General features: G+C 35.4%; 1 protein-coding gene across 1 annotated transcript in view; it reads left to right on the forward strand.

Annotated features, from left to right (window-relative positions):
* urb1 (URB1 ribosome biogenesis homolog) overlaps positions 1–24476 on the forward strand; it is a 41373-nt gene that overhangs the window by 1855 nt on the left and 15042 nt on the right. The window contains 25 exon segments of the mRNA XM_048160401.1: positions 1671–1822; positions 2025–2154; positions 2814–2910; positions 2991–3076; positions 3152–3277; positions 4968–5030; positions 5032–5090; positions 5799–5994; positions 7930–8067; positions 8279–8452; positions 8556–8664; positions 8760–8885; positions 8967–9079; positions 9226–9345; positions 12826–12942; positions 13799–13937; positions 14048–14218; positions 15126–15328; positions 17236–17448; positions 17911–18096; positions 20470–20735; positions 22136–22418; positions 22608–22869; positions 22981–23185; positions 23899–24076. Coding sequence (XP_048016358.1) covers positions 1671–1822; positions 2025–2154; positions 2814–2910; positions 2991–3076; positions 3152–3277; positions 4968–5030; positions 5032–5090; positions 5799–5994; positions 7930–8067; positions 8279–8452; positions 8556–8664; positions 8760–8885; positions 8967–9079; positions 9226–9345; positions 12826–12942; positions 13799–13937; positions 14048–14218; positions 15126–15328; positions 17236–17448; positions 17911–18096; positions 20470–20735; positions 22136–22418; positions 22608–22869; positions 22981–23185; positions 23899–24076 — 3912 coding nt within the window.

A 24476-nucleotide genomic window follows, 5' to 3' on the forward strand; every position in this document is an offset into this window, starting at 1 on the left:
AATTGCAAGTTATAAGCTCAAAATTGTGAGAAATAAATTTTAAGTTTATATCGGAATTGTGAGAAATAAAGTTGGAATTGAGTTATAAAGTCAGAATTGAGTTATAAAGTCGGAATTGCAAGAAATTCTGAGGAAAAAAGTCAGAATTGCAAGTTATAAGCAGAATTGAATTATAAAGTCAAAATTGTGAGAAATAAAGTCAGAATTGCGAGTTATAAAGTCAGAATTGTGAGTTATAAAGTCAGAATTGAGATATAAAGTCAGAATTGAATTATAAAGTCAGAATTGAATTATAAAGTCAGAATTGTGAGATATAAAGTCAGAATTGAGTTATAAAGTCAGAATTGCAAGAAATGGTCAGAATTGAGATATAAAGTCAGAGTTATAAAGTCAGAATTGCAAGAAATGGTCAGAAAATGTCAGAATTGAGATATAAAGTCAGAATTGCGATAAAAAATGTCAGAATTGAGTTATAAAGTCAGAATTGAGTTATAAAGAATTGCAAGAAATGTAATAAAGTCAGAATTGAGTTATAATTGTGAGTTATAAATTCAGAATTGAGTTATAAAGTCAGAATTGTGAGAAATAAAGTCAGAATTGAGTTATAAAGTCAGAATTGCAAGAAATGGTCAGAATTGAGATATAAAGTCAGAATTGCGATAAAAAATGTCAGAATTGAGTTATAAAGTCAAATGCAAGAAAGTCAGAATAAAGTGAGATATAAAGTCAGAATTGTGAGAAATAAAGAATTGCAGAATTGAGATAAAAAATGTCAGAATTGAGTTATAAAGTCAGAATTTTGAGAAATAAAGTCAGAATTGTGAGATATAAAGTCAGAATTGCGAGAAATAAAGTCAGAATTGAGTTATAAAGTCAGAATTGCAAGAAATGGTCAGAATTGAGTTCTAAAGTCAGAATTGTGAGAAATAAAGTCGGAATTGTGAGATATAAAGTCAGAATTGCAAGAAATAAAGTCAGAATTGAGTTATAAAGTCAGAATTGCGAGTTATAAAGTCGAAATTGTGAGAAATAAAGTCAGAATTGCGAGAAATAAAGTCAGAATTGAGTTATAAAGTCAGAATTGAGTTATAAAGTCAGAATTGCGAGAAATAAAGTCAGAATTGAGTTATAAAGTCAGAATTGAGTTATAAAGTCAGAATTGAGTTATAAAGTCAGAATTGCGAGTTATAAAGTCGAAATTGTGAGAAATAAAGTCAGAATTGCGAGAAATAAAGTCAGAATTGAGTTACAAAGTCAGAATTGCAAGAAATAGTCAGAATTGAGTTACAAAGTCAGAATTGCAAGAAATAGTCAGAATTGAGATATAAAGTCAGAATTGAGTTATAAAGTCAGAATTGCGAGAAATAAAGTCAGAATTGAGTTATAAAGTCAGAATTGCAAGAAATGGTCAGAATTGAGTTATAAAGCCGGAATTGTGAGAAATAAAGTCGGAATTGCAAGAAATAGTCAGAATTGAGATATAAAGTCAGAATTGCGAGAAATAAAGTCAGAATTGAGTTATAAAGTCGAAATTGTGAGAAATAAAGTCAGAATTGCAAGAAATAGTCAGAATTGAGTTATAAAGTCAGAATTTTGAGAAATAAAGTCAGAATTGTGAGATATAAAGTCAGAAATGCATAATCACAAATTGTGTTTAATGTCTTTTGTAGCTGGCTCTGATATTTCAGAGTCTAGAAATGATTTTGCTGCGGACGGCCAGTGATCTGTCTCAGCTGAGCATGGTGGGCTCCAACATCGTTAGGAAGACTGTCTCCAGTCACATGAAGCTTCTGCTCTCCTCTCTATATTCGGAGAATCACGGGTATTTCTTACACAAATCCTTGTCTTGTTAGATATTTGCTTGTTTAACTCTTGTATTATTATAAATGAACAATGCATTTATTTCATAATCATCTTTGTAGGACTTTATCTTCATTGTTTTTATGTACAGCAGGCAAAATTGACCTCTTAAACGTTTTGAAAATGCACTCACTGTTGTTTGCGTACCCACTTTTTTTGAACAGGTTTGTGCGTCAGTGTCTGTGTTTGCTGTCCGCTCTGGTGTCTCAGGGTGCGGAGGCGGCGAGGGACGTCTTCAGTCAAATGCAGTTCAGCAAAGGACTCTCTAGCCTCGCTCAGAGAAAAGACAAATCGGTAAGTGCTTCACATCAAAAAAATCATAATTTTGTGTTCTGAAGATGAACAAAGTTCTTGCGGGTTTGGGACGACTTGAGAGTGAGTAATTAATGACAGAAATGTAATTTTGGGGTAAACTAACCCTTTAAGTCAAAATGCATTTATGTAACGTTTTTTCATAATACACATGGTTTCAAAGCAGATTTACTGAAAATTATATTATATATTATAATAAGTTAATATCCTCATGCTTTATAGTCACAATTAGCAGATTAGAGGTGGGTTTACATACATTTTAAATTTTGCGATGAGACAGGCAATCAAGCTGTTAAGATTATGTATGTGGATAAAGTTGGACATATTTAATATATTCTAATTTATATAAAGAGCTGGGCGATAATATAGTTGCATTTTGCTGCAAAATTCGATGTGCAATATATTTCACTTTACATATACTGTATGTACGCGAAAAGTTGGATATAATATACAGTACTGTGCAAAAGTCGTAGGCCACCACCAGCTTTGTTATATATATACTCTATGAATTTTATGATAGATGTAAATCTCACGCCCCCTTCACTGCCAAGAGTCCTTTTAATATCTCTGGTGATAATATAGTTGAAATTGTAATAATGCAATTATTTCATGCAATTGTAATAACTGTGTGAATTTTCCAGGGAAAGCCAAATGTGAGAATGGCCTACATTCAGTTTGTTCTTTCATTCCTGATGTCTGGAGACAATACAACTATTGGCCAGATACTGGACACTAAAGGTATCAATGACTGAATCTGTGTGTGTTATGAATTTTGCTTTTGAGTTGTCTTAAATATTTTTTTTTCTGCTGCTCTTTAGATTTCTTGTCTGAAATCTTGACCAGTGGTCTTACAGAAGATAGGTTATCCATTGTAAACCTGATTCTATCCACCCTACAGACCAGAGTAAGACCCTCCGCTGTGAATGCCGTTTACCAATGTGAGATGCTGTGTATAACTGTTCACAATATTTGTCCATAGGTCGTGCAGAATAAGACCATCACGAAAACTCAGAAAGTGCGTTTCTTTAGTCCTTCCATACTGAGACAGATATCCTCTCTCTATAAATGGAACGGGATTGTGGATGTCCGCATGGATGAGAACGAGGTATAATAGACGCTTTGGGCACACTTGCACTCAATGACCATCTCTGATGTTTTTTGGCAATATGCTTATGTCTCTATAGATACGGTTTGCAACACCTCATATACTTGGGCTGTGATTTAGTGAGGGGAAAATCAAATTCTGCTTAAAATACTTATTCATTTCTACAATTATCCAATAGATTTGACTGCATTAGAAATATAAATATGTCATATTTAAATAGCTGACAAAATAATATTTTATTGCTCAATTTGAACCACTCTTTTAAGTAATTTTCCTCATGGAAATGCATGAGTAACTTTGGAAACCGGGAATTGTTTTCCTTACGAGTGGGAAATAGGGCATCACTATATTGACAGTAACCATGATATTTGAAAAAATGAAATATTTATATTATGTTAATAGAACACATATAGGGCCCTGTGATTTTCGTGATGCAGAAAATGCTGATAGAATCGTGGAATCCAGTCATAAAAACGGAATTTACTGTATAACGTGGAATGTCACGGAATTTGTCAATTTTTAATAAATAAGTAAAAAGTAGGTCAGTACACTTAAATCAAATCGTGATATAGACTAGTGTCTGAGAATGCAAAAAGACTAAAGAAGTATTAAAACTTCTTTTTTTTAAGTAATAATCACAATTTTTTGTTGTTTTCATTTTAACAGTAAAGCTCTGTTGTGTAGCACTTTGTTTGACGAAAAAGTTTGTTTAATGTCATATAATTAAAAGATAAATTATATTAATGTTTTATGCATTTATTTGATTGCCAGAATGAAAAGAAAAAGAATTTATAATTGAAATAAATAATTTAAATAATTTTTTGTTGTTTTTATGAATTCAATTAATTTGACATGCTTTTTGATTATTAAAATTTAATTGAACCAGAAAAAATTTAATCCAGAAAACTTGAAACAGAAAACTCAGAATTTGGTCAAAGTAAAACGGAATTTGAAAAAAAAAATGTATTTCATAAGCCCTGAAAATGTAATTTTTGTTAAACTCTTAATAAATTGTTGTTAAATTGTACAAGTTTCATGATTTAAATTATTTAGACGTGCTTTTTGATTACTAAAATTTAATTTAACCATTAAAAAAAAAAAAAAAAACGAAATCCAGAAAAATTAAAATGGAAAAAACGGAATTTGGGAAAAAATAAAACGGCCCTTTACATATGATAATATCGTAAGATGAAGAGGAAGGTATGGTTACAAACTTTCTCTCCAATTCTTTAGACTTAGAGATTTGGTTGGCTAAAAAACAAAAAATAAGTTGAAGATGAATTTGCCTGATGGCATTATTTATTAATTTGTTTTTAAATATTGTAATAATAATATTATTGTGAATTATTTTGTCCATGATAATCGTGGCGTGAAAATGACCCCAAGTGGGAAACATCGCTTCCTCCAGACAATAAAAAACATGTCACTGGTAATAATAATAATTTCTATCTCTGAAATCCTATTTTCTGTTGTAGATGGGGAAAAAATAATATTAACCAATAATGCCATGATGAATAACATGTTTATCTAACATCAAACTCTGATGGATAACAGTATATAGTCTTGTCCTATATTTCCCACTGAATGTTCTGTTTAGCTAGGAAGGGCATCTTTACAAATGTTTAGTTCATTGCGAATGGCTTTTCATATTGTGGTTTTTGTATTCATAATGAACATCTTTTGGAAACAGAACGATGAAGAGGCAGGGAAACGTATAGTGAGGGAGCTGGTGCACAACTTCCTGCTGGACATTCTGCTGCTCGCGCAAAAACGGGATCAGTTTTCATGACCCGAGCCTGGGCACCGCTGGAAGGTGAGTCCTTGAGAGGTTCATGTTGTCATTCTTACAGCTACAGTTTATTTTTTAGTTTATTTAACGGGGACAATGGGTAATCCATGACTGTCCCAGAATTAGGATAGGAAATCTTGTGGATTAATTGCAGAAAATAAGCTAAGCTCTTTCAGTATTTATTTAAAAACTATTTCCCTGAAAGTTCAAGTTATAATAGTTTGAAAGAACGTGATTATCAACACAATGAGGTTGTAAAAAGACTAGTGAGTGGATGAGTCAACCTGTTCAGACGTTTAATGTCCTCAACAACCATTGCAGTCCCATTTATCCACTTGTTAGCAAGTAAAAAGCTTTACAGAAATCACAAGGGGGTACGAATGATGGTATTTTATGTCATTGAATCACATGTAAATATATCTTGAGCTTGTGTTAACCTCAGACATTATGTCAGACATTTAATGTAACCATTCAAAAAAAAAAAACATTTACTTCAGGTCAATAAAACCAGAAATGGCTACAAAAATACATCATCCCTGCAGCACTCTAGGTGTGCATCACTTAAACGCGAAAAAGCTTAAAACACTGTTTTATCCACTTGCCGTTAGTAAAATATACTATACCAGCACAAATTCTTCTCTCAAGTTGGAAAAGAAATGATAGACTGCTGCCCAAAACACGCTCCCCGTTATCTTCATCCTCCTTGTACTTGTTTCACCCTGCTGTATCCAGAGCAGGAAACATTGTTCTTCTGCAGTTCCTGGTGAGGTTGAAGCAGGCGACGGAGGACGAGATGGTTGCGGATCTGGTGGTTAGTGTTCTGAAGGCCAGTCCTGATATATTGACCAGATACTTCAAAGAAACCCAGTTCTCATTCTCTCCACGCATCGCGAAAGCCTGGCAGGACAACATCTCTCTGCTCAAGAAAGTGGGTCTGGTTCCTTTGTATGTCTTTTGGTTGCTTTTTGTGATTTGTATCAGGTGGTGCAGTGCTTTCATTTCATCTGGCATGTAATAACGGGGACAATTCACCTCTTAATTGTATCGTACACTACCATTCAATCAAACCTGCATTTATTTGATCAAAAATGCAGAAAAAAACAGTAATATTGTGAAATATTATTACAATTTAAAATAATGGTTTTCTATTTTAATATACTCTAAAATATAATTTTTCTGTAATGCAAAGCTGTAATGCAAGTCTTCAGTATCACATGATCCTTCAGAAATCATTCTAATATGATGATTTGATACTCAGTTATTATCAAAGTTGGAAACAGTTGTGTTGCTTAATATTTTTTGGAAACTTTTTTCAGGATTCATTGATGAATAAAAGGTTAAAAAGAACAGCATTTATTCAAAATTACGGAAGAGGATTAGGGCCAAGCAATAATAAAAAATGAAACCATCTCGAGATTAAAGTTGTTAAATTACGAGAATAAACTCGTTAAATTTCGAGAAAAAAGTCGAGATAAAATGTTGACAATAAACTCGTAATTTAATGACTTTATTCTCAACATTTTATCTTGACTTTTTTCTCGAAATTTAACGAGTTTTTTCTCGTAATTTAGTGACTTTATTCTCAACATTTTATCTTGACTTTTTTCTCGAAATTTAACAAGTTTATTCTCAACATTTTATCTTGACTTTTTTCTCGAAATTTAACGAGTTTTTCTCGTAATTTAATGACTTTATTCTCAACATTTTATCTTGACTTTTTTCTCGAAATTTAACGAGTTTTTCTCGTAATTTAGTGACTTTATTCTCAACATTTTATCTTGACTTTTTTCTCGAAATTTAACGAGTTTTTCTCGTAATTTAATGACTTTATTCTCAACATTTTATCTCGACTTTTTTCTTGAAATTTAACGAGTTTTTTTCTCGTAATTTAATGACTTTATTCTCAACATTTTATCTTGACTTTTTTCTCGAAATTTAACGAGTTTTTCTCGTAATTTAACGAGTTTATTCTCAACATTTTATCTCGACTTTTTTCTTGAAATTTAACGAGTTTTTTTCTCGTAATTTAGTGACTTTATTCTCAACATTTTATCTTGACTTTTTTCTCGAAATTTAACGAGTTTTTTCTCGTAATTTAATGACTTTATTCTCAACATTTTATCTTGACTTTTTTCTCGAAATTTAACAAGTTATTTCTCGTAATTTAACGAGTGTATTCTCAACATTTTATCTCGACTTTTTTCTTGAAATTTAACGAGATTAATCTTGAGATGGTTTTATTTTTTTATTATTGCTTGGCCCTAATCCTCTTCCGTACAAAATAGAAATATTTTCTAACAATATAAATCTTTACTATCACTTTTTATCAATTTAACACATCCGTGTTGAGAAAAAAAAGTAGTAATTTCTTCCAAAAAGAAAGAAAGAAAAAAATACTGACCCCAAACTTTTGAACAGTAGTGTATATTGTTACAAAAGATTTCTATTTTAAATAAATGCTGATATTTTTTAACATTTTATTCATCAAAGAATCCTGAAAAAATATAAAAAAAATTAAGCAGCACAACATTTGTAATAAATCAGCATATTAGAATGATTTCTGAAGGATCACGTGACACTGAAGACTGAAGTAATGATGCTGAAAATTCATCTTTGCATCACAGACATAAATTATATTTTAAAGTATATTATAATAGAAAACCATTATTTTAAATTGTAATAATATTTCACAATATTACTGTTTTTTTCTGTATTTAATAAATGCATCCTTGATGAGTAGAAGAGACTTCTTTCAAAAACATTAAAAATAGTAATGTTTCCAAACTTTTGAATGGTAATGTACATACTTTTGCCTTAACAGAACTTACAGATGCTGCTTACTGAAGGTTTGATGTTGTTACAGATCTATGAGGCTCAGCCGGAGGTGTCCAAGGCTTTCCAGACCAGTGAAATGATTCCTTTACCTCGTCTGCTGTCCATGGTGTTGGTCACGTCTCTCCCTTCAGTGTGCAATAAAGTCTTCTTCACTCAAGGTCTCAATGTAAGTGATAGATTCAACCAATTCACATCATCAGAAGTTGTATAAAAAATGAAAAGCAAGCATGTTTGAGCTTTTGTTTACCATAACTGATTGTGAGTTGATGAATGCTTGAGTTAATAAAAAAAAATCATGCTGACTCCAGACTTGCTGATCTTGTCCACTATAATCATTCAAATTCAATGATTTGAAACATTTCTTGTTGCTTTAATAGTTACCCAACGTGGTGGTCCAGCACACAACGCTTTCCCTCCTGGCATTTATTCTCAAGCGAGCTCAGAAGAACATTGAACACTGCCTGGACAGAACAGCCTGGGAGAGTTCAGACATTTACAGCCCTGCCGTGATGGAGGAGTTTGTGCAGCTTTACAGAGAGGCGCTGAGCAAGGTGAGGATGATGGGAAAACAGGTGGAATGGAAGTGTTTAAACTCCATGCTGTGCAGCTGAGGGAATAAGGAAACGATCAGTATTTATCCTTTTGGTGCCACAGATTCTACCGGATATGGTGTGTGTCATTTCCAACTGGCAGTCGCTCTCAAAAGAGAAGGAAGATGTAGCAAAGACGAAGAACACGGAACAGAATAAGAGCAAAGAACACCGTAATCAAATATTTAACTACTTCTTCTTTTTTTGTTCTGTAGACTTGCTGTTGTTGTTCACATACTATAAATATGAAATGCTTTTTCTCCAACAGTGCGGCAGGATGATCCACAGGTCATCCTGGTGAAGGCTCTGCTGCTCCAAGTGATGTGTTTGTATCAGCGGGTGGTGCCTCACCTGGTCAGCCAGAGCAAATTCGATTTCAGCAAACTCCTGAAAGGTACAACACATCAACAGATGTAACGCATACAGTGCATAACCTGCTGTGAAAGGAGCAAGTGACTTATTGAAACATTTTCAGGCGTTGTGACGGAGAAGGGAATGAAACAGGAAATTCCACCAGTTCTACAGTATCAAATTCTCCAACTTGCTCTTGAACTTCCTGCAAGCAAATTCTCCTGGTTCCGTGTTCAGGTATAAACATTTATTCTTGGGTGCTGTGTTTGTATGTTAGCCTGACAGTCACATTATTCAGGTTTATGTGTCCATGTTTCTTTTCTACAGTTGGTGTAGTTGCTGATGTTTTTCAGATTATTTTTTTATTTTTTTTTGTCAAACAGGAACTGGCTGATCCAGATCTTGAAAAAGGAGAGAAGTCTGTCTTCTATTTGTTACTTAAGATGTTTGTAAGTACGAACAGTAGCTACTTGAAGACCTCAACCAGGATGCTGGTCCTCAAGGTGAGTTCACCTTCACACCCCTTTGATAATTGCTTAACAAACAATCAATCAATCAATCAATCAATCAATCAATCAATCAATCAATCAATCAATCAATCAATCAATCAATCAATCAATCAATCAATCAATCAATCAATCAATCAATCAATAAAAAGAATTGTAGATAATTTATTATATCTTTAAATATTTTATTACAATTTAAAGATGATTTATTTTATTAATTATAGTATAGTTCGCCCCATTATAATTTTTTTATTATCTACTCACATGTAAACAATGTATTGAAGTGATACTGCTGATTGCCATGAATATAGCCATTGCTGCTGATATGGCATTAAATTAATCATAAATAAATAAATAAATAAATAATATCTACTCACATCCTTCACATTCTCAATTCTGTTATTCTTTTTACTATTTTTAATAATGTCCAACTACGTAATACTATGTAATGCAACTAGTGAAACAAGATTTAAAATTTTTTTTAGGGCAGGACTTGATTTTATAAAATTTTAACTTTTAAATTTGTTGTTGACAGTATTGAAAAATAAATAATTTACTTGAAAATGTTGCAAAATCCTCCCAAAAAGTGTTTAAAAAATGTCAAAAACAAAATGATGGTGTTTAAAAGAGGGAAAAAGTCAAAAAGAAAAACAGTGGGGGTTATGCGTGGCAAACTTCTGTATTCAGTAAAACGGGTCGCATCGCTTCCGGTTCAGGAAAGCATTTTTATATAGAGCATTTTTACTCGAGATGCCTTCAAAGTGAGCAAAGAGGAGTATAACAGATGTCCGTCGTATTTGCAGATTGATATCTAAAAGCTTCTTTATTTTTCTTCTCTCCAGCATTTAGATATTTAAAGGTGCCCTAGAACTTTTTTTTACAAGATGTAATATAAGTCTAAGGTGTCTCCTGAATGTGTCTGTGAAGTTTCAGCTCAAAATACCCCATAGATTTTTTTTTTTATTCATTTTTTATTTTGGGGCATAATTAGAAATGAGCCGATTCAGGGTGTGTGGCCCTTTAAATCTGGTGCTCCATGCCCCAAGAGCTCGCGCTTGCCTTAAACAACATAACAACAGCTAATATAACCCTCAAAATGGATCTTTACAAAGTGTTCGTCATGCAGCATGTCTAATCGCGCAAGTACAGTGTTTATTTGGATGTTAACATTTGATTCTGAATGAGTTTGATAGTGCTCCGTGGCTAACGGCTAATGCTACACTGTTGGAGAGATTTATAAAGAATGAAGTTGTGTTTATGAATTATACAGACTGCAAGTGTTTAAAAATGAAAATAGCGACGGCTCTTGTCTCCGTGAATACAGTAAGAAACGATGGTAACTTTAACCACATTTAACAGTACATTAGCAACATGCTAACGAAACATTACGTAACAGACGGTGTTATGTTGAGATTCGCCTGTTCTTCAGAGGTCTTTTAAACAAATGAGATTTACATAAGAAGGAGGAAACAATGGAGTTTGAGACTCACTGTATGTCATTTCCATGTACTGAACTCTTGTTATTCAACTATGCCATGGTAAATTCAATTTTTCATTCTAGGGCACCTTTAAATCTAATAAAACTGCAACAATAAAAAGCACTAGCTATAGGTTAGCTGATTACCTTAAAAGTCCATAGATGCTTTCTCTGACAAGATGATGTGATGAGATCTGTTTTCCTGTTTGTTTATGTGACGTTCGGCATAAAGCCTGTTTTATTGGCAACTTCTCAGGTAGTTTGTGTTATACTCTGATCATCTTTTTATGTAATGTCACAGTTATGAATCACAAAAAGTTTTAAAACAATAGAAACATTGTAATCATGCATAAAAAGATATTTTAGTACAATTTAAAATAATTATATTAATTCTTTCATTCCCACATTCATGTCATTCCATGTTTTACTATACTGTTATTTTTTGAAGAATCTTTGCTCAGCTCTTGCCATACAATGACTATTCATAAGCCACTTTTCTAAGAAGGGTAAGAAATGGCTCCAGTTATATTTCCACTTGAGCCTGGTACGACACGACACAATTACAAACCGTTCTCGGGCCGTAATTCTCGTCACGATTGGCTAACTGTGCTGGTAGAAAGCGTGTAGTGACGTCGCCCCTCAGGATTGGCCTCTTGTCTGTTGCCTGGCTGCCAATTTCTCTGTTGCTGGACAAGTGCATTATTTGAGCAAAATAAACACAAGTTAATAATAAAATTTAAAAGAAATATCTGATCATCCTCCATAACGCAGTCGCTTTTTACATCTTATGTCATATGTAATCTCTTGCATTACCAAGGCAATGACTTGAAGTACATTACAAAGAGATCTGTTATCTATGGAAGCGTGTTTCCGCCGCTAAATAAAAAAATAAAAAGGTAATTGCCACTTTTTATCTCACAGTTCTGACCTTTTTTCTCACAATTGTGAGATTTAAACTCTCAGTTGCGAGTTATAAAGTCAGAATTGCATGATGTAAAAATGCAATTGCAAGTTATAAAGTCAAGATATAAACTTCGCAATTCTAAGAATATTTGACTTTATTACTCGCAATTTCGAGAAAAAAAGTCAGAATTGTGAGAATTATCTTTCATTTTTTATTTCATGGTAGAAACAAGCTTCCATAGTTATCAGTCCCACAATGTAAATGTAAATAGGTGTATATGACATCCTTCTTTCTGATGAACACAGTCAGGAGATTTATTAATATAGCTCCAGACGCATCCGAGCTTTATAATGGCAGTGAACGGGACCGACGAGTATGAGCTGAAGAAAGTACATCCATCCATCATAAACGTACTCCACACGGCTCCGGGGGGTTTATAAAGGCCTTCTGACGCGAAACGATGCGTTTGTGTATGAAGAAAGTGTAAACTGGCCGTCTCATCAGTTAAGCTTTTTCCGTAAGTTGAATAGGGAAGGCGTAGGATGTAGTGTAAGCTTTGTGAACTGCAAGAGTTTTACACTTTCTTTGTAACTTGAATATGGAAGGCGGTCTATTTTACTTCATAACTTGTTTAAATATGGATATTTATTTACACAAATGAATCGCTACACTTCAGAAGGCCTTTATTAACCCCGGAGCCGTGTGGAGCACATATTTATGATGGATGGCTGTGGATGGAGACACTTTCTTCAGCTCATACCTGTTGATCTCGTTCACTGCCATTATAAAGCTCAGATGCATCAGGATATTTATTATTTCTCTGATTGTGTTCATCTGAAAGAAGAAAGTCATAAACACCTAGGATGGCTTGAGGGTGAGTAAAGCTTGTGCTAATTTTCATTTGAAAGTGAACTAATCCTTTAAGCAATGAGAATGGTTTGGACCCCAGAAAAGCAGCAATAGTGTGTCCCACAGAAAAATGAACTGCACATATGTTTGGAATGACATTAGGGTGAGGGAATAATGGTGGAATTTACATCTTTGCTGAACTTTAAATTATCCACTGGGTGCTGATTTATCCTCCTCTGCTCTTCAGGTGTTGAGGGACAGTGGTGTATTTGAGCACACGTGGAAGGAGCTGGAGTTGTGGCTGGACCATCTGGCACGTTTGGACCCATCCCAGCAGGAGACCGTTATTCAGTTTTTAGACCATGTACTGGATTCTCTTACCATTTTTACTGGGCTTTTTGTATAGTCTTGTCAGTGTTATGAATGATAAAAAGGCGATATTTTGTCATTTAATACCATGTACCCGAGTGAAATGAGATTTTCAGTGAGAAAATATTTAGGGAAGGAGTTGTTTTTATCCTAATCAAATAAATAGTCAAATTTGAAGCGTGCTTTGACTTCAAAGTAGGGATGCACTGATGGGATTTTTTTTTTTTTTTAGGGCCGAGACTGATTTTAACACACAATTATTGTCCGATACCAGTATTTGTCACAGACTGGACTGATGAAACCTGCAATGATTAGTCTACTATTAAAGCATGAATTTGATGTAAACAGTAATTCTACATAATATTCACGTATGCAGTTCATAGGGGACATACATACATAGCAGTTTCAGCATGAAATAATACTTAAACCTTTAACATTTTACATATTTACAAATGTACATAAATGTGCATTTACAATACTGTTTAAAAATGTCAAAATAAAAAAGTAAAATGTCAAAAACAGTATAAGACACTTTGATACACTGATCAATTTTGAGATTTTGACTTTCCATAATATGTATTCTTTTATACTATAAGAAGAAAAACATCTAAAATACATATTTGAGTGTTTGTTTTATTACACTTTGCGTCAATAGATTTCAATAACTAAGAATATCTTTAAAGCCTGTTTTCTCATGCATTTTAGAAAGGTTGTAATACAAAACAGTTGTCTAAATATACTGTGATTAATCAGCTGGGGAAGTATGGTGATATCTATTGTACAATCCATATATCAGCTTTTTATATAATCACGTCACCATTACGAATGATTGAAGTTGATATTTTGTCCAGGTGTTGATGCGGGTGGTGTGTAACCCTCACGTGTACACTGAGAAAGCAGCGAGTGCGGTCCAGGAGGCAGCGTTCCTGCAGGCTAATCTGAGCGGCCAGGAGGGAGATGAAGCCAGCATCCCCATATCACACATCGACGGTTAGCCATTATTCACATTTTCAAATATGTATCGGAGGCGATACTGGCGCTGTTAGGAATATTATGGATTTATCCGGGTTGTTCAAACATGTACGTATTCTGCGTTTTAGATGTGCTCGACATGGTTGATGTTATAGTGGAGGGCAGCGAAGGGGACGTTGAAGAGATCGGACCTTCCCTCACCCAAGACATCATCCTACAGACGTTCCCATTTAGCGCAATTGTACCAGCTGTGCTAGAAGCTCGCAACAAACTGCCAGAGAGTTTTAAAGATGGGAAAGGTAAAAATTACAGATAAATGTGATCAAAAGATCCAAATTCATTAAAGGGTTAGTTCACCCAAAAATGAAAATAATGTCATTAATTACTCACCCTCATGTCGTTCCACACCCGTAAGACCTTCATTCATCTTCAGAACACAAATTAAGATAATTTTGATGAAATCGGATGGCTCCGTAAGGCCTCCATAACCAGCAATGACATTTCCTCTCTCAAGATCCATTAATGTACTAAAAACATATTTAAATCGGTTCATGTGAGTACAGTGGTTCAATATTAATATTATAAAGCGACAAGAATATTTTTGGTGCGCCAAAAAAACAAAATAATGACTTATATAGTGATGGCCGATTTCAAAACACTGCTTCAGGAAGATTCGGAGCACAAATGAATCAGTGTGTCGAATCATGATTCGGATCGCGTGTCAAACTGCCAACGGCTGAAATCACGCGACTTTGGCGCTCCGAACCGCTGATTCGACGCTGATTCATGATGCTCCGAAGCTTCCTGAAGCAGTGTTTTGAAATCGGCCATCACTAAATAAGTCGTTATTTTGTTTTTTGGTGCACCAAAAATATTCTCATCGCTTTATAATGTTAATATTGAAGCACTGTACTCACATGAACTGATTTACATATGTTTTTAGTACATTAATGGATCTTGAGAGAGGAAATGTCATTGCTGAGCCATCGGATTTCGTCAAAAATATCTCAATTTGTGTTCTGAAGATGAACGAAGGTCTTTCGGGTGTGAAACGACATGAGGGTGAGTAATTAATGACATTATTTTAATTGTTGGGTGAACTAACCCTTTAATTATAGTTCTTAGTAGTTAAGGCCACCTAATATAAAGTGTGAGGAGTGTAAGTTTGTGTAGGTTACGCTGTGATCAGCTCTGTCTGTTGTATAGGTGTGGTGGTGTATGAGTACATGGCAGCAGTCCTGTGTGATGTCCTGCACAGTCAGAGGGACCCGCTGGCTCTGTGTCTGACCCTCCAGCTCTATGATGAAGAGCTCAACACATCAGATGCTTCATCACCTCCTCACGCCTCTGTCGTCACCTTCTACCACTACTACTCACAGTGGCTCCCCAAGAACACACAGAAGACACTGGTTAGTTCTTCACAGCTTCAGGACAACTCGTTAGGGGCCAAGCACCAAAAGTACATCGTAATTGTTAGCCTTCATCGTCTTTTGCTGCTGCTGCTGAGTGTATAGAAGCTTATAAAACCGTACATAGGAAAAGTTATGAAATAAGGCACACAGATTGAGGAGGACGGTCTGTTATCATAGCAAATTAACTGTCTCTGGTTTTAATAGATCCCTTGGTTCATGCTGAGAACAGTGATAACAGTTATGTCATTTTTAGTGGCCAAGCACCAAATTGTACCTATTGTATCCATTAGTTTTCTTATTATTATTATTCATCCGCTTATTCCGCTCGGGAAGTCAATGACAGCTCATAGAACCGTATGGGAAAAAGTTATGAAATTTGGCACACAGATAGAGGACAGTACGAACATTCAACACAGCAAATTTGGAGTCTCTAACTCAATCCCTCTAGCGCCACCAACTGTCCAAATTTTCACTTACATTCATGTTAATAACTTTTGAACCATAAGGACTAGAAACAAAATTCCCTGGCTCAGGACAATTTGAGTGCCATATTATGTCATTTTCCATCATGAAAAATTTCCCACTTTTTTAAATTTTCTGAACTCCTTCTAGAATGCTTGTCCAGTATTCACAATAAACGAATCAATTATCTTCAGACAATGCTGGCAAAAAGTTATCAAATGCTTTTTGATAAAGCCAACTGAGCACTCCAGATTGGACGCTAGGCTATATCTCTGCAAGGCTTTAGCATATTCAGACCAAACTTGGTCATCACAAGCATGACCTGAGGCTACATGCTGCGTTTTGGCACAGCACCACCTACTGGTCCAGAGATAGGAAAAATGGTTATTTTTGCTGATAACTTCTGAACAGTTGGCCCAAAAATAATAAAAGTGGTCTTGTTCGGTTCGGGGAGGCATGCCGAGTCAAATGAGATCCAAATGTCCTATATCGGCCATTTTAAATTTTGTAACAAAATGCAGTATTTTATGAACGTATTGTTACAAAACTTGGTATGGGTCATCAGCACGATGACCTGAAGGAGCCTGAGAAGTTTTGAGACAGTGCCCCCTGGTGGTAAAATCAAATATTCACGCTTTATCTTTGGATTTGGTTGACTTATTTTCATCTCCTTAGATTCCTGAACCATTGCCGAGTCCAACGATACCAAACATGCTAGCTTTCGCCTTGTGATTATTGCAACGATGTGATTTATCGTTTAAACAACTTTCGCGAATATATTCAAAACCGTTAGTCCAATCGAAAGGAAACCACCGTAGGAAAATTAAAAACATAGGTCATTGCCTTTATGCTATTGGCCAAATGACAAAATTTTGATAGTAAGTGGCAAAAAATACAATCAAAGACAAGTGTGGGTCATTTTTATGTGCTCATAAATATAAATGTCTATAATTCCTAAACAAATGAGATGTTCACCAAATTTGACACGCTTATGTATGGGGGCGGGGCACACAAAAAAGCATTGGGACTGTGCCACTTGGTGGTGCTATAATTGAACAAAACATGAAATTGGCTCTAACTACAGTTCCATTGGTCTGATTGACATGCAGTGTCTTTGTTTCAGTTGCTATCATAGTCCATTATGACAATGGTGTACCTTAAAAAAGGTCCAAAGCTGGAACTGCAATGGTTTTGCATATTGCTATATTTTACAAACGCATTGGCATATTGTTACAAAACTCAGTATGTGTCTTCGGCACCATGCCATGAAGTTATGCAAAAAGTTATATAATGTATGTACTTGTATATCTAATGTTATGAAATGGATTTTTATTGTAAAGTGTTACTGTATTTAAATTTTAGGTCAATTGTTCTTATATAAATGACTGTATGAAGTTTCATTTTCTTGAAGTTCCTGATTGACTTGTCACACTTTCTCACAGTCCACGACTGAAGACTTCACTGATGGTCGATCTTACGTTGGTTTCACCGCTCTGCTGAAGGCGTCCCATAGTGAAGGGGCAAATGCTTTCCTACAGGACTCTTTTAAGGAGGCTGCACAGGAAGCTATGACTGCTCTGGATGTGTCCCAGTTCCCAGTGGCTGTCAATCAAGTGCTTTTCTACATCAGAAACGTTGTCGTCACTTTCAATTCGGTATTGAGCCTTTTAAAAATATATTTGAGTGGTTTCTGTATGTAACTAAAAATAACTAAAACTGTGCAGATAGTATTTAATTCAAGGTATTAAAGGGATAATTTACCCAAAAATAAAAAAATTGTCACCATTTACTGCTCACGTTGTTCCAAACTTCAACTTACTTGCTTCTGTGGAGACATAAAAAGATATTTTAAAGAATGTTGGAAACCAAACCATTTTGCTAAGCATTGACTTCCATTGTATGGACAAAAAAACACTGAGACATTTCTCAAAATATTTGATGTTTCACATGTCATGAACAACACTTGAAGGTGAGTAAATGATGACAGAATTTTCATTTTTAGATGAACTATCCCTTTAAAGTTTCAGAAAACTGTACTGCAGTCTAAGGAGTTTGGCTGAGGAAAAAAAAGTTTGTGCATTCCTGTCCTGAATGATTGTCTCTGTGTTTGCCTGCAGCTCCCCAAGGAGACGGCAGGAGAGGTGTTGGGCCGTCTGATGGCACTGCTGAACTCTCTCATCCTCAAGCTGCTGAGCTCAGAAACACAACAGCCCTCTCAACCTGAACCTGCAGAGCAGCAGGACGAGGGAGACCTCTTTTTTGACACAGACCACGTACCTGCTCAGAACATTGATAAGGAACAGGTAGCCGTGATCTTAATGTTTGGTTCTAAAGAAATATGCTGGGTTATTTCAGAAACATTATAAGGGGAGGAGACGAATGACTCATAGAAATAAGTATGGGATGGGATTAGGGCTGCACAATTAATTAAAATAAGACTGTAATCTCATATTGCTTAATATGGTTATCAAATTGCAATAGCTGTGATTTAATTAAAAGGGGAGCTATTGTGCAAAATTCACGTTTATAAGGTGTTTGAACACATGTGTGTCCACAGTGTGTAAACAACCAGCCTATAATGGTAGAAAACCACCAACTCTACTCAACTCTTTTTTTATAATCCCCATAAATTGTAAACAGTTCCTCCAAACACGCATACGTAAGAGTGGGTGAAGCCCCGCCCACGACTGGTGATGATCTGCCCTATTAGCACAGATCCCGCCCTGAGAGAGCCACAGCAGTCCGCCATTTCTGTTTACTAGCTGTAGCAGCTGGAGATATACAATGTATGCTGCTCCACACAAACTCCATCTCTTCACCTGCTCTGGGTTTGAGTTGCTTATAATGTGCATTTGGGAAAGTAACATGCCTAATAATCGCTTGTCAACAAAAGAGAAGCTTTAATGTGTTTTCCATCAAAATAAAAGATTTATAGTTTGAAAATTAAGAAATTAAGACAGCCATAAATTTTAGTATTGAAATTGTAGAGTTGTAATGTAAAATAAAATTATTTTATTTTTCTTAATTTTTTTTTTTTTTTTTACAGTGAAATATTTCCAGAGTATGGTTTCTTATTTTTAGTTAGTGGTAGTAATAATAATAACAATAATAATTATTATTATTATAATTGTTTTGTTGTTGTTATTATTATGAAAGATTGTATATAACTGTTATTGTTATTATTGTTATTATTATTGTTGTTGTTTATCTTATAATTTGGTTTATTTGTAGAGATAATATTGTTTAATTGTATACATATAATTAATTTAATAATTTAAATATTAATGTTGTGATTATTTTTTTCAAATTTTATTGCTCCTCAGTTTGCCATGAATATAGCCTTTTGATGCTGATATGACAATAAATGATAGATAGATAGATTGTTATTATTATTATTTTAAAGGTGCCCTAGAATCAAAAATTGAATTTACCTCGGCATAGTTGAATAACAAGAGTTCAATACATGGAAATGACATACAGTGAGTCTCAAACTCCATTGTTTCCTCCTTCTTATGTAAATCTCATTTGTTTAAAAGACCTCTGAAGAACAGGCGAATCTCAACATAACACCGACTGTTACGTAACAGTCGGGATCATTAATATGTACGCCCCCAATATTTGCATATTCCAGCTCATGTTCAAGACATTACACAAGGGCAGCCAGTATTAACGTCTGGATCTGTGCACAGCTGAATCATCAGACTAGGTAAGCAAGCAAGAACAACAGCGAAAAATGGCAGATGGAGCAATAATAACTGACATGATCAATGATAACATGATATTTTTAGTGATATTTGTAAACTGTCTTTCTAAATGTTTCGTTAGCATGTTGCTAATGTACTGTTAAATGTGGTTAAAGTTACCATCGTTTCTTACTGTATTCACGGAGACAAGAGCCGTCGCTATTTTCATTTTTAAACACTCGCAGTCTGTATAATTAATAACACAAGTTAATTCTTTATAAATCTCTCCAACAGTGTGTAATGTTAGCTTTAGCCACGGAGCACCATCAAACTCATTCAGAATCAAATGTAAACATCCAAATAAATACCATACTTACGCGATTAGACATGCTGCATGATGAACACTTTGTAAAGATCCATTTTGAGGGTTATATTAGCTGTGTGAACTTTGTAAATGCACTGTATTATAGTCGACAGCTCAGAGGGGGCAGGGAGCGCGAGATTTAAAGGGGCCGCAGCCTGAATCGGTGCATAGTTAATGATGCCCCAAAATAGGCAGTTAAAAAAATTAATTAAAAAAAATCTATGGGGTATTTTGAGCTGAAACTTCACAGACACATTCACCGGACACCTTAGACTTATATTACATCTTGTGAAAACTGGTTCTAGGGCACCTTTAAAGCCATATTGCTATATAACCACATATTTATAGTACAATATAATTGTGCAGCCCTACAAGCAAGCTCTGTAAATCACAAGCATATTTTTGCACATTTATTTGTGTTTTTCGCTTTGCACAGAACAAACACAGGAAAAAAAAAAAAAGACAGAACAACATAACATTTGAGGGACAAATAGCAATCTCATTTTTCCCCCCAGAAAAATCTCAATTTGATCCCATAATACCAAAAAAACTATATTATATTATATTATATTATATTATAGTCCAGAAACCTTACATTGTTTCTCCCCTCTTTTTCCTCTGGTCTCCAGATCATACTGGCTGTCCTCAGATCAGTGTTTAAACACCCAGCAGTGGAGCAATGGTTTCTGGCTCTGGAGTTGAGCTCTTTCCCTCCTCACAGCCTGAATCCAGTGAGGCTAAAGCAGCTGTGCGGCCATCTGACTGAGAGCACGCTCACCCTGCTGGAGTCCAGTGCCGCCACGCTCCGAGAACTGGACGCCTTAGAGCTCGTGAGCACATACCTGACAGCCGCGCAGAGAGCCGTGCTCCGAGAACTACAAGACAAGAGAAGCAAGTATGTCACACCAGTCTCAACATGCAATGTTTTCTGCTAGTTGAGGAATATATTGTGTTTTAATACAATTTAAAAAGATAGTTTACATACTATTTTACTATATAATTAATAATACAAACCCGATTCCAAAAAAATTGGGACGCTGTACAAATTGTGAATAAAAAAGGAATGCAATAATTTTCAAATCTCATAAACTTATATTTATTCACAATAGAATATAGATAACATATCAAATGTTGAAAGTGAGACATTTTGAAATGTCATGCCAAATATTGGCTCATTTTGGATTTCATGAGAGCTACACATTCCAAAAAAGTTGGGACAGGTAGCAATAAGAGGCCGGAAAAGTTAAATGTAACTTTGTAACAAAGTGGAAAACTGTTCTGTGGAATCAAAATTTGAAGTTCTTTTTGGAAAACTGGGACGCCATGTCATCCGGACTAAAGAGGACAAGGACGACCCAAGTTGTTATCAGCGCTCAGTTCAGAAGCCTGCATCTCTGGTGGTATGGGGTTGCATGAGTGCGTGTGGCATGGGCAGCTTACACATCTGGAAAGGCACCATCAATGCTGAAAGGTATATCCAAGTTCTAGAACAACATATGCTCCCATCCAGACGTCGTCTCTTTCAGGGAAGACCTTGCATTTTCCAACATGACAATGCCAGACCACACACTGCATCAATTACAACATCATGGCTGCGTAGAAGAAGGATCCGGGTACTGAAATGGCCAGCCTGCAGTCCAGATCTTTCACCCATAGAAAACATTTGGCGCATCATAAAGAGGAAGATGCGACAAAGAAGACCTAAGACAGTTGAGCAACTAGAAGCCTGTATTAGACAAGAATGGGACAACATTCCTATTCCTAAACTTGAGCAGCTTGTCTCCTCAGTCCCCAGACGTTTGCAGACTGTTATAAAAAGAAGAGAGGATGCCACACAGTGGTAAACATGGCCTTGTCCCAACTTTTTTGAGATGTGTTGATGTCATGAAATTTAAAATCAACTTATTTTTCCCTTAAAATTATACATTTTCTCAGTTTAAATATTTGATATGTCATCTATGTTGTATTCTGAATAAAATATTGAAATTTGAAACTTCCACATCATTGCATTCTGTTTTTATTCACAATTTGTACAGTGTCTCAACTTTTTTGGAATCGGGTTTATACTTTGATATTAAATGGTTAGTTCACCCAAAAATGAAAATTCAGTCACTCACCTTCATGTTGTTCACAAATGTTTATTTTGTGTCATGCAAGCATGTTTCATTGAGAAATAGAAGCGAGAGCTGCATGTTTTCATCCTGTGCTCAAAAATAGTTTGAGCAATATGCCAGTAGTGTGTTAGTAGTAGTTTTTTGTTTGGTGCATCACTTAAAAATTCCTTTTGTTCTTCAGAAGTTGTCCCAAAAAGCAATCCCTCTGTGTCCGAGCGCTGCTGTCTCTACATGAGTACATCGAGCCGTCCAGCTTGAAGGAGGTGGTGTCCGCCCTGCTGCTGCTCCCTCAGAAGTGTCTTGTGGCCCCTGAGAACCAGTTGAGCGTGTACGGCCACGCAGTGCTGAAGCTGCTCTCTGAAGACCACAGCAGCTGCATTGCTCTGTCTCAGGCCCACCTGCGAGGTCTGGCTGCTCTCCTCACTTCCTGCCAGTGTGTGCAGCTGGAGGACTTCCTGCTACAGGTACAAATAACAGTGAAACATTCCACCCAAGACCCTGATATTCTCATGGTCAAGTTTTTTTTTTTTGGTTCTTCACTTAGTGGTAAAAATAAGTTTGAAATACCTTATATTCTATAGCTTATAGTATAAACAATGCCTACAGATGTCATTGTTTATTTGCACACTTTTAGTAAAAATGTTTCTCTCTAGGTGCTGTCCCGGGAGCCAGGCACTGCCAAACTCATTCAGACAGACGTTCTCTTGCACTGCATCCAGAGGGAAAGTCCTTCAGCCCAGGCCATTGGGGTTGTCCTTCTGCAGAACTGCTCCACACACATCCTCAGCTTTGAGCTCTGGTGCCTGGAGCCGTCTAACCTAGCGCAGATCAGCTCCCAAAGCAGCAGCTTCCTGTTTTTACTCAACGCCTACTTGAAGAGAGCCATTATTGATGATCCCACCTGCCCTAAAGACAGTCAGTATTGCTGCTTTCTTTGTAGAAGCTCAAATAATGTTGTTCACATTGAATTTGACGCAGTACTTCCATAGGTTTGATTCATGTTGTCTTATCTATCGCCATACACAGTTCAAAAATCAGTCCTGAAGGCCCTGAAGAAAGCTTTACTGTCTGAGCTGTGGCACACAGTACAGCAAGGAGAAGTTGGGGTTATGACCAGCCTGCATGTGGAGGTTCTGTCCGGTCTCATCCGACTGGCCGCTGGAAACGCTGACCTCACGCAACTTATGAAAGATCTACCTGCCATCCTTCAGAAACCAGACGGTTATGAAAGGTAAACTCTTCACTCTTTCTGGCAAATAGAGCCAGGTGATAACTAAAAAAACAATTTTCAGCCTTTCTATGTTTTTTTTTTTTATAAATTAAGGTTTCTTTGTCTATTCAGAGCTTCAATCATTATACTTAAACAGCCATTGTTGCCAAGTACATTGAAAATATTAAAATAAAAAAGTAGAATACAAGCCAAATTTAAAATAAAAATGTAAGGTAGTAAAAAAAACTTTAGAAATGCTGGTTTTTAAAATTAAGTTTTAAGATCAAACTTGAGGTTTTGTGAGAGATAAATATTTAAATCTTTGCAATGTAAAATAAATAATATAAATAAAAAAATACTTACTAAAAATTTTTTATTTGTTTTCCTGCATATCATGTGACCATTAACCAAGAAGGGTCAAAGGGGTTCACGTGACAAAAAAGTTTGGGAATCCCTGCAATATTGTAACAATACCTAGTAGTAAACAGCTATATTTAATATTTACCATTTTAGAGATAAAAATAATAAAGTAATAATTGAATATGTACATGAAAAAAGGAAATCATGGAAATTATTCAAACTTCCTTTTTTTTGTTGCTGAGGTTTAAATTGGTTCTGAAGTTTAGATATTTGACATCTTACATACATTTTTGTAGTCGATGTATTTTTGAATGCAAACTTGAACTGAAGCTTCCTTTTAAAGTTTTGATTTATTTACTTGCATCTTGTTTCAGGTGGACGCTGGCAGACGGCATCTGTGAAAAGCTGTCTGATAGTTCAGAGGAACTCTCACAGTGGAGGAAATCTCTGCTTTCGGCCGCTCTCTGCTGGCTGGCCGCTGTATATAAAGAACAGAAAGACCCACAATCCCATCATGAAGAGACCATGCTGACGAGACTCAAGTCACTCCTGGTGAGTCAAGTATTGTCATAGTCATCTTACTTTTCTAGGTTACCATCATAATTCCTGTGGGTGGCGTCAGATCCACGTGAACAGTGCTTTACTGACATTCCTTTCTGATATCATTGTGCAAATATTATTACAAAAGTTACTGAGTTTTCCAGATTTAGAGGAGTTTGAAGTTGAATTAGGTTAGTGATTCAAACTAGTCTCATGCCAACATGTTTAAGTGTTGGAAAAAATTGCATATTTTAAACAATAATGGGATACAAGTCAGAAATGATGAAATTGTGGTATTATTTTGATGAATTGTGGTATATTCAATGAAAGTGAGCTTGTAATGCGTTGGCAAAGTGTTCGCTTTTATGTACTTGTTTTTAACAGTGTTGATATCGTAGTTCATTTTTATTAT

Source organism: Megalobrama amblycephala, linkage group LG16 (assembly GCF_018812025.1).
Source record: "Megalobrama amblycephala isolate DHTTF-2021 linkage group LG16, ASM1881202v1, whole genome shotgun sequence".
Classification (NCBI taxonomy): Eukaryota; Metazoa; Chordata; class Actinopteri; order Cypriniformes; family Xenocyprididae; genus Megalobrama; species Megalobrama amblycephala.